This window comes from Podarcis erhardii (genome assembly GCF_964252035.2).
Source record: "Podarcis erhardii genome assembly, chromosome: 7".
NCBI classification, from domain to species: Eukaryota; Metazoa; Chordata; class Lepidosauria; order Squamata; family Lacertidae; genus Podarcis; species Podarcis erhardii.
The window spans coordinates 11785540-11799838 of NC_138511.1; the positions used below are offsets into that span (position 1 = coordinate 11785540).

A 14299-nucleotide genomic window follows, 5' to 3' on the forward strand; every position below is an offset into this window, starting at 1 on the left:
ACCCTGAAAGAACCTGGAAGGAGTAAATGTTACAAATTAGTATTATGTACAAATTAGTATTATGGCAGATTGCAGTGTTAGAAAAACTGATGACTAAACAGAGATTTGCACAAGGACAATTTTACTGCAACTTGGGCTGGCTTTGCAGATTTTATGAAAATAGCCAAACATGGCAATCTTCTGGCACCAACTCTTTCTAATATGTGGCTCACAACTTTCCTAACCTCTCCCACCCTTCTTTGATGACCTAGGCTCCCCTGTGGGGGAAAAAATAACACCTCTAATACCACTAGGTGGTGCTATAGTTATTCTGAATTAAGGTTTGATTATTTTTATTCACTCCATCTCAAAGCATTATTTATTTTAAGATTTTGCACTGCATTTGGGTTTTTTTTCATTCTTTACGTGCACTGTGATTTACATATTATTTGTGGTTTGATTAGTTTGCCATTTTTTAATGATTCTGTATTTAAGCCAATATAACACCAAATCAGTTATTGTGCATGGAAATTCCAATTTCGGCGTTTTACAGCTTATATTTTGCAAATACGATGTTGTTCTTGTAGTTAAAAAATTAATAACAACCATTATTTTTTAAGAAAAGGAAGAGACACAAAGCTGTGGTGTTCAATTTAGAGACTATTTGTGAGAAATTGGGATGAGTGCTCTAAGCAAGTGGCCTTGGCCTTCTCTCTCTATGGCTTGAGACTCACGTATCAATTTTGGGGTTTTTTTGCGGGGGGACGGGGACGGTAAACAGCAGCTTTACTTGGCAACCTCATCCCCGCTCCTCTTTTGCCAGGCAGCTTCTGCAGCTGCAGCAAAGAAGACCCCACAGCTCCCAAAGTCTGATTGAAAGGCCTGAGGGAGTCTCACCCGGTAGGCAGCTTTGAGCCCCCCGTTGTCGGCGATGTTCTCCCCCAGGGTGTGCTTGCCATTGATGGCCTCCCCGTGGACTGTGTAGTTGCCGTACTGTTCCACCATGCACTCGGTCTGTTGCTTAAAGGCCTCCACTGACGAATTCTTCCACCAGGGGCGGAGGTTGCCGTCCTTGTCGTACTCCCGGCCTGCAAGGACCAAGGAAGTTAGCAAAAAGAATCACAGAATCACAGAATTCTGGAGTTGGAACGGACCCCCCCACCCCAAGGGCCATCTAGTCAAACACCCTGCAATGTGGAAATCGCAGCTAAACGCACAAAATGATATTGTGCCAAACCCCCCCCCATCTCAATACTCTGCAGTGTGGAATGAACGAAATAATTTGAGAACATTTAAATATCCTTTTATGTACTAATTGTATGTGTGTGGTGGGGTGTACTTGGATGTTACGACAATCAAATGTTTGTATGCTTATATACAACAGTAAACTTTTACTTATAGATCCTTATTGTTACTTTTTAAAGCAACGCCCAGGAAAAGAGGAGGTTAAGGGGTGATATGATAGCCATGTTCAAATATATAAAAGGATGTCACATAGAGGAGGGAGAAAGGTTGTTTTCTGCTGCTCCAGAGAAGCGGACACGGAGCAATGGTTCCAAACTACAAGAAAGAAGATTCCACCTAAACATTAGGAAGAACTTCCTGACAGTAAGAGCTGTTTGACAGTGGAATTTGCTGCCAAGGAGTGTGGTGGAGTCTCCTTCTTTGGAGGTCTTTAAGCCGAGGCTTGACAACCATATGTCAGGAGTGCTCTGATGGTGTTTCCTGCTTGGCAGGGGGTTGGACTCGATGGCCCTTGTGGTCTCTTCCAACTCTAGGATTCTATGAAAAGTGCTGTTCTGCCCCACAAGTTTACTTTGCAAGAAAAATCTAACCGTTTGCAAGAAGTTTGCTAAGGGTTTAAAAATGAAACAGCCCGAAGTGGCAAACACCGCAGCAAAAAAAGTGTGTGGGGTGGGGTGGAGAGGAGGAAGATAAATTCTAGAAGATGAATTAAAGAGATGGAGGAAAGGAGGTCCTGACCTTGGTCGTCGAAAGCATGAGTCAGTTCATGGCCCACGACCACACCAATCCCACCGAAATTCAGTGCCCTACAGGGAGAAAGAAAATGTCAGTACAGTCATGCCTCATGTTGCGTCCGCTTCAGGTTGCGTTCTTTTGGGTTGTGGACTGCCGAAACACGGAAGTACCGGAACGGGTTACTTCCAGGTTTCGGCAGCTGCGCATGCGCAGAAGCGTAAATCGCATTTTGCACATAAGCGCCGAATCGCAACCCGCGTGTGCGCAGACACGGGGTTGCGAACGTGCATCCCACACAGATCACGTTCGCAACCCGAGCATCCACTGTAAGTCAGAAATACATTTGTTGGCTCCACGGAGGAGCCAGCCCCAATCTGCTGGCTCCAGGGGAACTGCTGCAAACAATAAGGACATAAGAAGAGCCTTCTGGATCACACTAACAGCTCACCCACCTAGTCCAGCATCCTGTTCTCACAGGGCCAACCAGATGTCTGTGGGAAACCTGCAAGCAGAATTCTAGCCCAAGAGCAACTGTTCCTTCCTGCGGTTTCTGGCAACAGGCATGGCTGCCTCCGACCGTGGAGTCACAGCACAGCCATTGCTGCTAGTAGCCTTCTCCTCCTCCAGGATTTTGTCTAATCCTCTTTCCAAGCCACCCGGGTTGGTGGCCCTTACTGCCTCCTGTGGGAGGGAGTTCCACAGATTAACTCTGCGCTGCGTGAAGGAGGAGGTCTTCCTTTTACCTGTACCAAACATTCAGCTTCACTGGATTCCCAACCAGCTCTAGCGGTTTCAAGGGAGAACTTTTCTCTCCCTCTCCACTTTTTTCACACCATGAATAACTTTGTAAACTTCTATCATGTCACCTTTCCTCTAAGCCAGTCTTTCTCAACCTGTGGGTCCCCAGATGTTGTTGAACTACAACTCCCATCACCCCTAGCTAGCAAGGCCAGAGCTCAGGGATGATGGGAACTGTAGTCCAACAACATCTGGGGACCCACAGGTTGAGAACCCCTGCAAGAAGTCCCAAATACAGCAACTTTTCTTCATAGGCGAGTCGCTCCACCCCGCTGAGCATTTTGGGTTGCCCTTTTCTCAACAATGCTGATTCTCAGCAGGGCTGGGTTTAGGTTTGATGAGGCCCTAAGCTACTAAAGGTAATGGGGCCCTTTATATGTCCAGCTATCCTTTGTCAACAACAAATTGTCGCTGTAGCGCTGTGAGTAAAACCACAGAGCCTAGGACTTGCCGATAAGAAGGTCGGCAGTTCGAATGCCTGCGACGGGGTGAGCTCCCGTTCCTCGGTCCCTGCTCCTGCCAACCTAGCAGTTCGAAACCACGTCATAGTGCAAGTAGATAAATAGGTACCACTCTGGCGGGAAGGTAAACGGCGTTTCCGTGCGCTGCTTAGGTTCGCCAGAAGCGGCTTAGTCATGCTGTCCACATGACCCGGAAGCTGTACTCCGGCTCCCTTGGCCAATAAAGCAAGATGAGCGCTGCAACCCCAGTCATCCGCGACTGGACCTAATGGTCAGGGGTTCCTTTACCTTTATCTTATATACTATATGGTCATTTATGGACCTAATAGGTATCTAAAGCCATTTGCACATAACAAAATCTGTATTTTATCAAAGTAATTGTTGAACTTATCTTATATTTTGGAAATGTACATCCAGTTTTTCCCCCTTAAATTTTTTGGGGGGCCCCCAAGAAAGTGGGGTCCTATACGTAAATCTGGCACTGATTCTCAGCCACCTTCTCTAGCGGTTGGCAACACTTTCTCTCCCTGGACTACACGCACACATACCCAGCGAGGTGCGAGGTACGGTTTGTACAACGAAAGCTTCAAAATTGACTGCAGCCCATTGCTCGAGCCCATGGGCTGAGATGCTCTGATGTGACGGCACATTCACCGACATTCTACCTCTTGAGTTGGGGAGGCAGAGCTGTGGAATTTGACTGGACCAATGGAGGTGGCTGTGAGGGAACTGGTTTGGCAGGAAGACAGCCATCCAGAAAGGGCCGAGGAACAAGGACCAGGCTCATGTGGCGCACAGATGGGCCTACCGAAAATATGCTAGCGAAGGCTTTCCCCTGACATGTGAGCCCAGTCATTTATGGAAGATTGATTTCATATCTGATGGAAAATGTTCTGGTGTTTTTGGAGTCCGCCAGGATATTTTATTGCTTTTGGAGTTTGTAGCATTGTTTTTATAATTTTTATCTTGCACTAATTTTGCTCTGACGGCATTATGCTGGGAAGCAGGGCGTATGAATCTGAGTAACAATAATGGGAGCTGGTAGGCTGATTCGGACAGAGGCCGGGCAGGAAGACACCTTAAAACCATGAAACTGTGCAGTTGGAAAGGGACCCCCCAGGGTCATCTAGTCCAACCCCCTGCGATGCAGGAATTGCAACTATAGCATCCCTGACAGATGGCCACCCAACCTCTGCTTAAAAACCTCCTGTGAAGGAGAGTCTTTCACCTTCTGAGGGACTCCATTCTCCTGCTGAATAGCTCTTAAAAATGTTAAAATTCTTCCTAACGTCAGAATTTCATCCCTTAGTCGTATAAATCCATTGGTTTGGGTCCTTCCCTCTGGAGCAGCAGAAAACAAGCTTGCTCCATCTTCCATGTGACAGCCCTTTAGCTGTTTGAAGATGTCTATCCTATCACCTCTCCTTTTTCTCTTCTCCAGGCTGAACGTGTGAGGAGAATCAGAACTTACAGGGTTAAACAGTTGTGTGTGACGTCTCACATTCTGAGGCGTGGCTATGTTCACATACGGGAATCTTTCTTTGTGTGTGAGTTCTCTTTCGTTTTTGGCTGAGAGACGAAAGGATGTGCGCTCTCTCGCCGGGCTGAGTTACGATGTTTTTCTACTCATTAAAAGACTGTTGGAGATAAGCAAGAAGCCTGCATCCAGTCTGATTTATTATCCACACACAAGGCAACAGTTTCTCCCGCTGCTGAACTCTGCTAGGACTATGCTAAGAGGGCTAAGGGAAGTTTTCGATCGGCACGGACGGCCAGTGGCACAGCAGAAGTGTACTGGGCGCCATCTTTACTAACAGAACGTACTCAACTCCCTCAACCGTTCCTCATCAGGCTTGGTTTCCAGACCCCTTTTTCGTCTCGGTTACAGCTTGTCAATATCCTCCTCACAACTGTGGTGCCCAGTTTAAGCTTTACAGACACAGGAGGCCTCTAATGGCATTTGAGTCTCCATCCATCACCTCTGAGACCATAGTGCTTTACTTCCAGCCGCACTTTAAAAAAAACAACCAATTCTTCCTGAAGCTCACGGCAGTGAGGCTGAATTGGGAGGGGTGTTAATGCCCTCCCCCTGCCTTGCCAAACACTGAATATCTGATTGGGTGTGGGGTGACAGAGAGAAAGAGAGTGAAACATTCGTACTTTGGGGAGCTTCGGGTGTAGAACGGAGGCTGCAGGATCCCAGCAGGAAAGACGATTTCATTCTTGGTCGGGGAGTAATAAGCATTCACTGTTGGGGGAGTCATGCTCCATCTGCAGAAGAAGAAGGAGGAGGGAGAGAAGAGGGGGAGAGTATGGTCAATGGCAAAACCACTCGAGGTGTCCTAAAAGCTCAATGCTCCATCAGCCCAATTTGGGTTTTGGGCATTTCCCATTCCTCAACCTCAAAGTCTTCATGGGTAACCCTAAAACATGTCTGGAAATTGCACCCTTGGCCCTGGGGGCCTTTTACTGCTCACTGCAGATCTGTTAGTCAGGGCAGGGGGTAGTGAGTACTCTGCACATGCCTGCAAAGCTTGTACTTCGGCACTGAGCTGAGCTCTCTCCCTTGAATGCCAGCCTCCAGCTGGAATTATGCAAGACTGCACAAGCAAATGCAAAAATGCAGTGGGCAGGAATAGGCAGGAATGATTGAGGACATAAAAGTTTGTCCTTTTTTTTGGAATGCAGGATGCACGACTTGGATGACCAGCAACACGGCCCTCTCAGTTTATTTCTTCAATACAGTGGTGCCCCACAAGACGAACGCCTTGCAAGACGGAAAACCCGCTAGACGAAAGGGTTTTCTGTTTTGGAGGCGCTTCGCAAAACGAATTTCCCTATGGGCTTGCTTCGCAAGACGAAAATGTCTTGCGAGTTCCTGCGGGGTTTTTCCCCTCCCCCCCTTTTCCTAAGCCGCTAAGCCGCTTATCAGCTGATCCGCTAAAAGCCGCTAAACCGCAAATAGCGCTAATCCGCTAAGCTGTCAATGGGCTTGCTTCGCAAGACGAAAAAGCCGCTATACGAAGAGCCTCACGGAACGGATTAATTTCGTCTTGCGAGGCACCAGTGTATATAGAAACTGGATTGCAGAACCTGTAAGAACAGGGGGGCATTATCTTCTGCCTTGAGTTCCAACTTGGATAAAAGATTCCTTCTCTGTCTCTCTCTCACACACACTAACAGCAACCTCCTCCTCAAAGTTTGAGAAGTGAGGTTACAGGGAACCAGGCAGAGAGCCTTCTCGGTGGTGGCACCCGCCCTGTGGAACGCCCTCCCACCAGATGTCAAGAAAATAAACAACTATCTGACTTTTAGAAGACATCTGAAGGCATCCCTGTATAGGGACATTTTTAATGCTTGATGTCTCACTGTGTTTTAATTCGTTGGAAACCGCCCAGAGTGGCTGGGGCAACCCAGTCACATGGGTGGCATATAAATTTATTGTTATTGTCCAACAAAGTTGGTTGCCATCATTGCCTCCTGCTGCAGCGAGTTCCATAGTTTAACTATGCACGGCATAAAGAAATGCTTTCTTCCACCCGTCCTGAACCTTCCCACATTCAGCTTCAGCCAAAGCTTGGTGTGCCTGAAAAAATGCACGGTCAGAGTGGGCCAGCCCCCCCTCCCCGGGGTTTGACCCCCCCCCCCCGGCATCCCGAGGCCGACTCACTGGTCACGGTTTGGAGGCTTCCGGAGCTGCTCAGCGGCCACTCGGGCGGAGAAGTTGAGGAACTGCATGACGTTCTCATAGTACAGATCCGGGACAGCATCGTACTGCCAGGAAGCAAGAGGAGGAGGAGAAGAAGAAGAAGAGGAGGAGGAGGAGTCTGGATTTGATATCCCGCTTTATCACTCCCTTTAAGGAGTCTCAAAGCGGCTAACATTCTCCTTTCCCTTCCTCCCCCACAACAAACACTCTGTGAGGTGAGTGGGGCTGAGAGACTTCAGAGAAGTGTGACTGGCCCAAGGTCACCCAGCAGCTGCATGTGGAGGAGCGGAGACGCAAACCCGGTTCCCCAGATTACGAATCTACCGCTCTTAACCACCACACCACACTGGCCCATCAGAATAGGGAAGCAAGGAGAGGCCAGGGCAACTGGCAACAGTCACTGCCAACCCCCCATTCCAAATCCCGCTGCTTGGCCTTAGTGGGCCTGCCCCACCTCCAACTCACATCCTTGAACACTTTGTCCAGCTCTTTGGGGTCCATGATGAACTTAGGGTAACCGATCATGTCGTAGATGGCGTCGGCTTTCTCCTTGGCAGACCGCCTCGTCTCCTCATCCATCCACGGGAGGGTGGCCAAGCTCTCTTCGAAGGCCATCTTGATCTCCTTAATCATTTCCTCAGCCTGGTGGAGACAAAGCACGAGGTTACGAGGCGGGATCGCTTCTTTTAACAGGAAATGGAGGGCGGAGGAGGTCCTGGCAAATGGTCGGTGTGTGTGAGGCTTCAGAGAATCCCATCCCCCTCCCTCACAGCTGGCAGCCAGAAATGGAAAACAAGAGGTTCTTACAAAGGTAATTTATTCAATGTTCACAGAGGGAGATGATAACATTTATTTATTTATTTATTTATACATACATACATACATACATACCCCGCCCATCTGGCTGGGTTTCCCCAGCCTCAACAAAACACTAAAATACAATAACTTTATTAAACATTAAAAGCTTTCCTAAACAAGGCTGCCTTCAGATGTCTTCTGAAAGTTTGGTAGTTATTTTGGTTGCCCTTCTCCCTCCTTGGGGAAAAGCCCCCAAGAGCAGCACACACGCTCCGTGTAGCTCTTGCCGGATTTTCTGGGAGGTGGGGGAAGGGACAGAGCGTGACTAAGCCAGAAGCTAGAACAGCGAGAGGGAGTGCAGCGATCCCTCTTGCTGTTCTGGCTTCTGGGATAGCTGCGCAGCCTCTTCAGGGCAGCAGGATGAAGGCTCCCCGCTGCCCTGAAGAGGCTGCACCTGGCTAAGCCAGAAGCTAGAACAGTGAGAGGGAGCGCTGCGCAGCGATCTCTCTCGCTGTTCTGGCTTCTGGGATAGCTGCACAGCCTGCATTCGCTCCATAAGACGCACACACATTTCCCCTTACTTTTTAGGAGGAAAAAAGTGTGTCTTATAGAGCGAAAAATACTGCATATGCATTGTATACGTGATATAATTTTGTGCCACCAGACGGCGATCTGCAGCTGCCTTTTTCTCTACCTGTTTTCCCTGTTTAAATTTACAACACTTTAAACTGAAACGCTTCTTTGATGTGTCTAGATCCAGCCTAAATTGGGACTTTCTGCTAAACACAAGTAAGCTAAATATGTTAGATTAGATTAGCAGAACGGACCTCTGGGAGAAACTTTGGAGGAAAGATTTAAAATTTACTCACTGAAAGAAAATTATATGTATGCAACATCTGTTTGGATTTTGTTAGCCCAAAAATTGAGGGTGAGAGAGGTCCCTAAGAAGGAGAGGTGCCAACTTAAAATGATAGGATATGCAGCGTTAACAGAATAAGAGAATGAGAATATCAAGTATCTAAAGAGGAGCGGAAAATCTTTGTGGAACATTTGGAAAATAACTGTAAACAAGTGAAAACGCTAGTGGGATTAATGTAAATTCAACTGTATAATGTATAATAGAGAACTATGACTGGGGGGGGGGGATGAAATTAAACGTTGTTCTCCCTCCCCACCCAAGAATATGCAGAAATTATGGGAAAATTAAAAGAACCATGGAAGAGGAAGAAGGGAAGTCGATGAAGGTACTATTGCAATACAGTCATACCCCGAGTTATAGACGCTTAAGGTTGCGTTTTTTTGGGGTTACGGACATGCCAAAACCCGGAAGTACCAAAACAGGTTACTTCTGGGTTTCGGAGGTCGCACATGCGCAGAAGTGCTAAATCATGCTTTGCGCATGCACAGAAGACCAAATCGCAACCCGCGCGTGCGCAGACGCGGTGCTGTGGGTTGCGAACATGCCTCCTGCACGGATCACGTTTGCTACTCAAGCATCCACTGTAGTGGATATTTAATGGTGGAAATCTATATTGGAAAACTCTAATAAAATAAGATTAGCGGAACAGGCCCTGTAAAAGTCACCGCCTTACCACTGCCTTGCTGTCTTCCGCGAAGGAGGCCTTGACGAACATGGCACCCAGTGCGAAGCCCAGGTTGATGTCTGTGTCGCTGATGCAGTACTTCCATCGGGGCAGGCAGGTCTGTGGGCAGAAGGAGACCCTTGGCGTCAGCGGCACTGGCGGAGGAAGGGGGTGCGGCCCACCCTGGGTGTCATCCCTGGGGGGGTGACATCACCCCCCTGGGACGCTTGCCACGGGCGGCTAGCCCCACCCCCATCTGTACAGCATGTACGCCGCTCCAGGTGCCAGAGCAGCTAGCTCCGCCTCTCATCAGCGGAGAAACTTGGGCCAACTCGGGGCCACAGATGAACGCCTCCACCAAACCCCTTCTCTCTCCCCACCCAGGAAGCAGGAGGGTGGTGGTCCCTGGAGAGCAACCCCTGCTGAGAAGCACCCAGGATGGAGATGGGTGGACCACCAGGTCTCCCAGTCTTTGAATTGCAGACAGCTTGCCCAGCTCTTTGCCTTAGGATAAGATTTCTGCTTTTCTTTTGTAGAGCTTTATTTATTTATTTTAAATGCATATACGGTGGTACCTCGGGTTACAGACGCTTCAGGTTACATACGCTTCAGGTTACAGACTCTGCTAACCCAGAAATAGTACCTCGGGTTAAGAACTTTGCTTCAGGATGAGAACCGAAAGTGCGTGGCAGCGGCGCAGCAGCAGGCCCCATTAGCTAAAGTGGTGCCTCAGGTTAAGAATAGTTTCAGGTTAAGAACGGATCTCCAGAACGAATTAAGTTCTTAACCCGAGGTACCACTGTATTTATTTACAATAGAATGTAACAAAATAAAGCAATGAGTGCCGCCCAAGTTTCCTACTCGCCTTCTTTGAGCCGTACATGATGTCCATGAACTTCTCCTCTGCGTCCTGGAAGCGCTGGTCCAGAAAGCCGGCTCCTTTCCTCACCAGGTGCCAGATCATGTAGTTGTGCAAGATACTGGAATGGAAAAAGGGGTGGGGTGGGAGGGAAAGATGAGGACCTCTCCATCCTCTCCTGGAACTGGCTGCAAAAAGTGCCCTCCCCCCAATATCAGATGCACGCTGCAGGCGTTGCAAGGGAGCCCCCTATTAGCCCTACCTGGTGTGCCTTTGGGGACTGCACCCGGGACCTCCTGCATGAAAGCAGATGCCCCACCTCTGAGCTATGGTCCTTAAAAATAAAGCAAGCTCCTAGTCCTCCCTGTTCTGAACAAAGGGCTAGTTTGAAGGAAGCTGATTTTTACCGAGTCCATCTAGCTCTGTATTGCCTACACTGACTGGCAGCAAGGGCTCTGCAGGGTTTCAGACAGGGAGCCTTTCCCTGGCCCCACCTGGAAGATGGTGCCGGCGGGGATTGAACCTGGGTCCTTCTGCGTGCAAAGCAGGTGCTCTGCTGCAGACGTTGTGTTCCTTCTGCTAAAGACGAACCAATATTCTAGTCCTCATGCTTCTGAATGAAGAGCTGATAGAACCAGGAAGCTACCTTACAGAGGATCAGAGCACTGGACTAAATCCGGGATCTTCTGTATGCAAAGCAGGTGAGCTCCAGCCTTCTCCCTAAGCTTCCAAATCCTTGTGGTTCTGAACAAAGGGCTGATCCAATCAATCAATCAATCAATCAATCAATCAATCAGTAAGGGCTGATTTAATAGCAGAGGAAACTGCCTTCCAAGGAGTCCATCTAGACCCATATAGCCCACACTGGCTGGCAGTGGCTTCTCTGGGGTTTCAGGCAGGAGGTCTTTTTCCCAGCTGTACCTGCAGGGACTGAACCTGGATCCTTCTGCATGCAAAGCAGGTGCTCTGATCACTGAGCTAAGGCGAGATGGGGGCCACAGAGAAGGAAACTTCCATCAGTTCAGCTCGCTCCCAGACCCAGCCGCACTCACCGCCTGTCTGTGTTGAGGATGAGATAGGAGACTTGCTCAAGGTACTCTTTGGCGTAGACCACCACTGGCTCCGTCTCGTTGATCTCCACTGGGGAGAAGACGGCGTTCAGAAGTGGCATCCAGTCCACAGCCGGAGAAAGGTTCTTTTTTTTTTGCGGGAGCAGAAGAGGGGCAGGGCAGGTCAGGGTGCAAGAAGCAAAGACAAAGACAAGTTAGAGGTCTCTGAAATCTGCTATGATAAAATGGGCACAAGATGTTGGACATAACATTATGATGGCTGACTGGGAACAGTTATGGACCACAGGTATGAAGTTTACGGCATGTAATGCCTTAAGAGAGAATATAATGAAAATGATATACAGGTGGTACATAACACCAGTCAAGCTTGCAAAAATTTATCATTTGCCCGAAAATAAATGTTGGAAATGTAGTGAGACTGAAGGTACATTCTTTCACCTTTGGTGGACATGCCCAAGGATTAAGACTTTCTGGGAGATGATCTATAATGAAATGAAAAAGGTATTTAAATATACCTTCCTGAAGAAACTAGAGGCCTTTCTCCTGGGCATGGTCGGCCAATTGGTGCCAAAGAAGGACAGAACTTTCTTTATGTATGCAACAACAGCAGCAAGAATACTCATCGCGAAGTATTGGAAGACACAAGATTTACCCACCCGGGAAGAATGGCAGATGAAAGTGATGGACTATATGGAACTGGCGGAAATGACTGGCAGAATCCGAGACCCAGGTGAAGAGTTGGTGGAAGAAGATTGGAAAAATTTAAAGTTTATCTACAGAAACATTGCAAAATTAAGGAAGCTTAGAAGGTTGTTGGAATGATGTAATGTGGTTTTAGCAGAAATGATATAAAGGATTAGGTTAAAATTGATTTTTTAATTGGTGAAAGACGATAATTACAGTATATTAAGATAAATTATTAGGATAAAAACAAAGCTGGAAAGGATTTGCTGAAACATCTAATTGAACTAGAATACAAAAAAGTGAGGTGTGAGGAGGTCAAGGAAATAAGCAAAGGAAAGAAAGTTATGTAAAGGTTTGATCTGCTTTTTTCTTTTGTCAATTGTTTGTATTTTTTCTGTCTTTTTATTTTCTTTTTTTTGTCTTTTTATTTTTATCTCTGTAATCTTTAAAATTTGAATAAATACTATTTTTTTTAAAAAAAAGGACAAGTTAGAGGTCTCTCTCTGGCTAGGGTGGCTGGCGGAATGGGACCTACAACTGAGCAGGCGGTAGAGAGAGGAACCCCTCCCTCCAAAACAAACAAGCAAGCAAGCCTAGGGAAGCTGGAAGAATCCCAGTAAGGATCGGGCTGCCTCCAGCTAAGTCCTAAACAGAGCAGACCCACTGTTTTTATTTTTGTTGTATTACATTTACGATCCTGCTTTTTTCCCTGACAGAGATTCAAGGCGGCTTACAGCTAAAATAGAAACAGCTAAAAACGTTGGAGGTGGGGGACAACTAAACACTCCCCCCCATCACAGCATTAGCTCTTTCCCTAAATCATAGTAATTATTATTATTATTATTCAATATTTATATGCTGCCCATCTGACTGGGTTGCTCCAGCCACTCTGGGTGGCTTCCAACAAATTAAACACATTAAGCAGAGAAAGTTATCAAATGTTAATAACTTCCCAAAAGCCTGTTGGAACAAGAATGAATAATAATAATAATAATAATAATAATAATAATAATAATAATAATATACTGCTCTTCATCAAAAGAACTCAGGGAGGTTCACAAGATAAAAATACAAGATAAAAACACAAATAGTTAAAACAAAAACAACAAAACAATAGTAAGTCTCTCCCCTCCCCCTCTAAACACATTTAAAAGGATGTAGAATATTAATCAGCCAAAGGCCTGGTTGAAGGTTTTCATTTCACCTGCCGGCGGAAGGCCAAGAAGGAGGGAGCTGGTCTAACTTCTTTAGGAAAGGAGTTCCAAAGTTGTCTGGGAGAAGCCACCACCAAGAAGGTCCTGTTGTGTATTCCCGCCAAGTGCTCTTGTGAGGGTGGCGGGGCTGAGAGAAGCCCCCCCCCCCTGAAGATGTCAGAGCGCAGGCAGCTTTGCATAGGGAATATGGACCTCCAGATAGCCTGGGCCTAAGGCTTGATAGGTCAAAACCTACTCATTAATGCATATACTATCTTTTTCCACCAGGCCTTTGGCTTTCAATTATCTGCGGCAGTTTTGAATGGGCAGGAAGCTTCAACCTAGTTGTGTTTTTTTTTATTACGAATCGCATACCTTGAGCTCCCTGGCAGGCATCTTGTGGTAGATGAGCTCCTCATCCCGTCGCTTCTCCTGGGGGATGGTGATGTTGGCTAGGGTGGTCTCAAAGTCCAGGATCTCCTCCATCTGCCGCCTGGTCTCAGCTTCATCCTGCCCCCCAACCAGCATGCCAAGCTGGACCATGTAGGTCAGGTACCCTGCAAGCACCTGGGTAGGTAAGCGAGGTGGGGGGAGAATTATGTATTTGCAGGGGGTGGACTAGATGGCCCCTAGGGGTCCCCCTTCCAACTCTACAATTTTATGATTCTAAGGCAGAGAAAGGAGGCTGCACGGAATTAAGGAGAGCGGGAACCACAACATCAAATACCAGCAACACCTTGCAGCCCTTGCAATGTCGGCCTTTGGGGACTCCCCACTGCAAATGTCCAGTCTCAGACACAGGCAAATCACAAGGCTAACTGTGGATGTTTGGAGCCTGGGAGTCACACTTTAAAGGTAATACCTAAAAACAGCTGCTCCCAGTCTTTTTCTAGGTCTATTAATTTATCCCCAGTGCCCCCTACCCTATAAAAAGCATCATTCAGAGTAGTGGTTTGCACGACCCAATAAGGGAGATAATAACACGATAAAATTCAAAACAGCAACAATTCATTGCATGTTTATTCAAAATCTGATTGAAGCTATTTAGATTAATTAACTAATTCAACAGAAGGGATGAACTGGATCCTGTATGGCTGATAGTCATTTACACAACATCAACTTCATTGGACTGGTCATGTTGGGCGGATGCCTGATTGTCTTCCAAAGCAACTGCTCTATTCTGAA

General features: G+C 47.2%; 1 protein-coding gene across 5 annotated transcripts in view; it reads right to left on the reverse strand.

The window, feature by feature from the left end:
* ECE1 (endothelin converting enzyme 1) overlaps nt 1-14299 on the reverse strand; it is an 80172-nt gene that overhangs the window by 6604 nt on the left and 59269 nt on the right. For all 5 annotated transcript variants that reach the window (XM_081870926.1, XM_081870928.1, XM_081870924.1 and 2 more), the window contains 9 exons: nt 13490-13681; nt 11220-11362; nt 10174-10288; nt 9318-9428; nt 7393-7569; nt 6889-6992; nt 5379-5489; nt 1963-2030; nt 877-1067 (listed from right to left, as the gene is read on the reverse strand). In XM_081870926.1, coding sequence (XP_081727052.1) covers nt 877-1067; nt 1963-2030; nt 5379-5489; nt 6889-6992; nt 7393-7569; nt 9318-9428; nt 10174-10288; nt 11220-11362; nt 13490-13681 — 1212 coding nt within the window. The remainder of the gene's footprint in view (nt 1-876; nt 1068-1962; nt 2031-5378; nt 5490-6888; nt 6993-7392; nt 7570-9317; nt 9429-10173; nt 10289-11219; nt 11363-13489; nt 13682-14299) is intronic.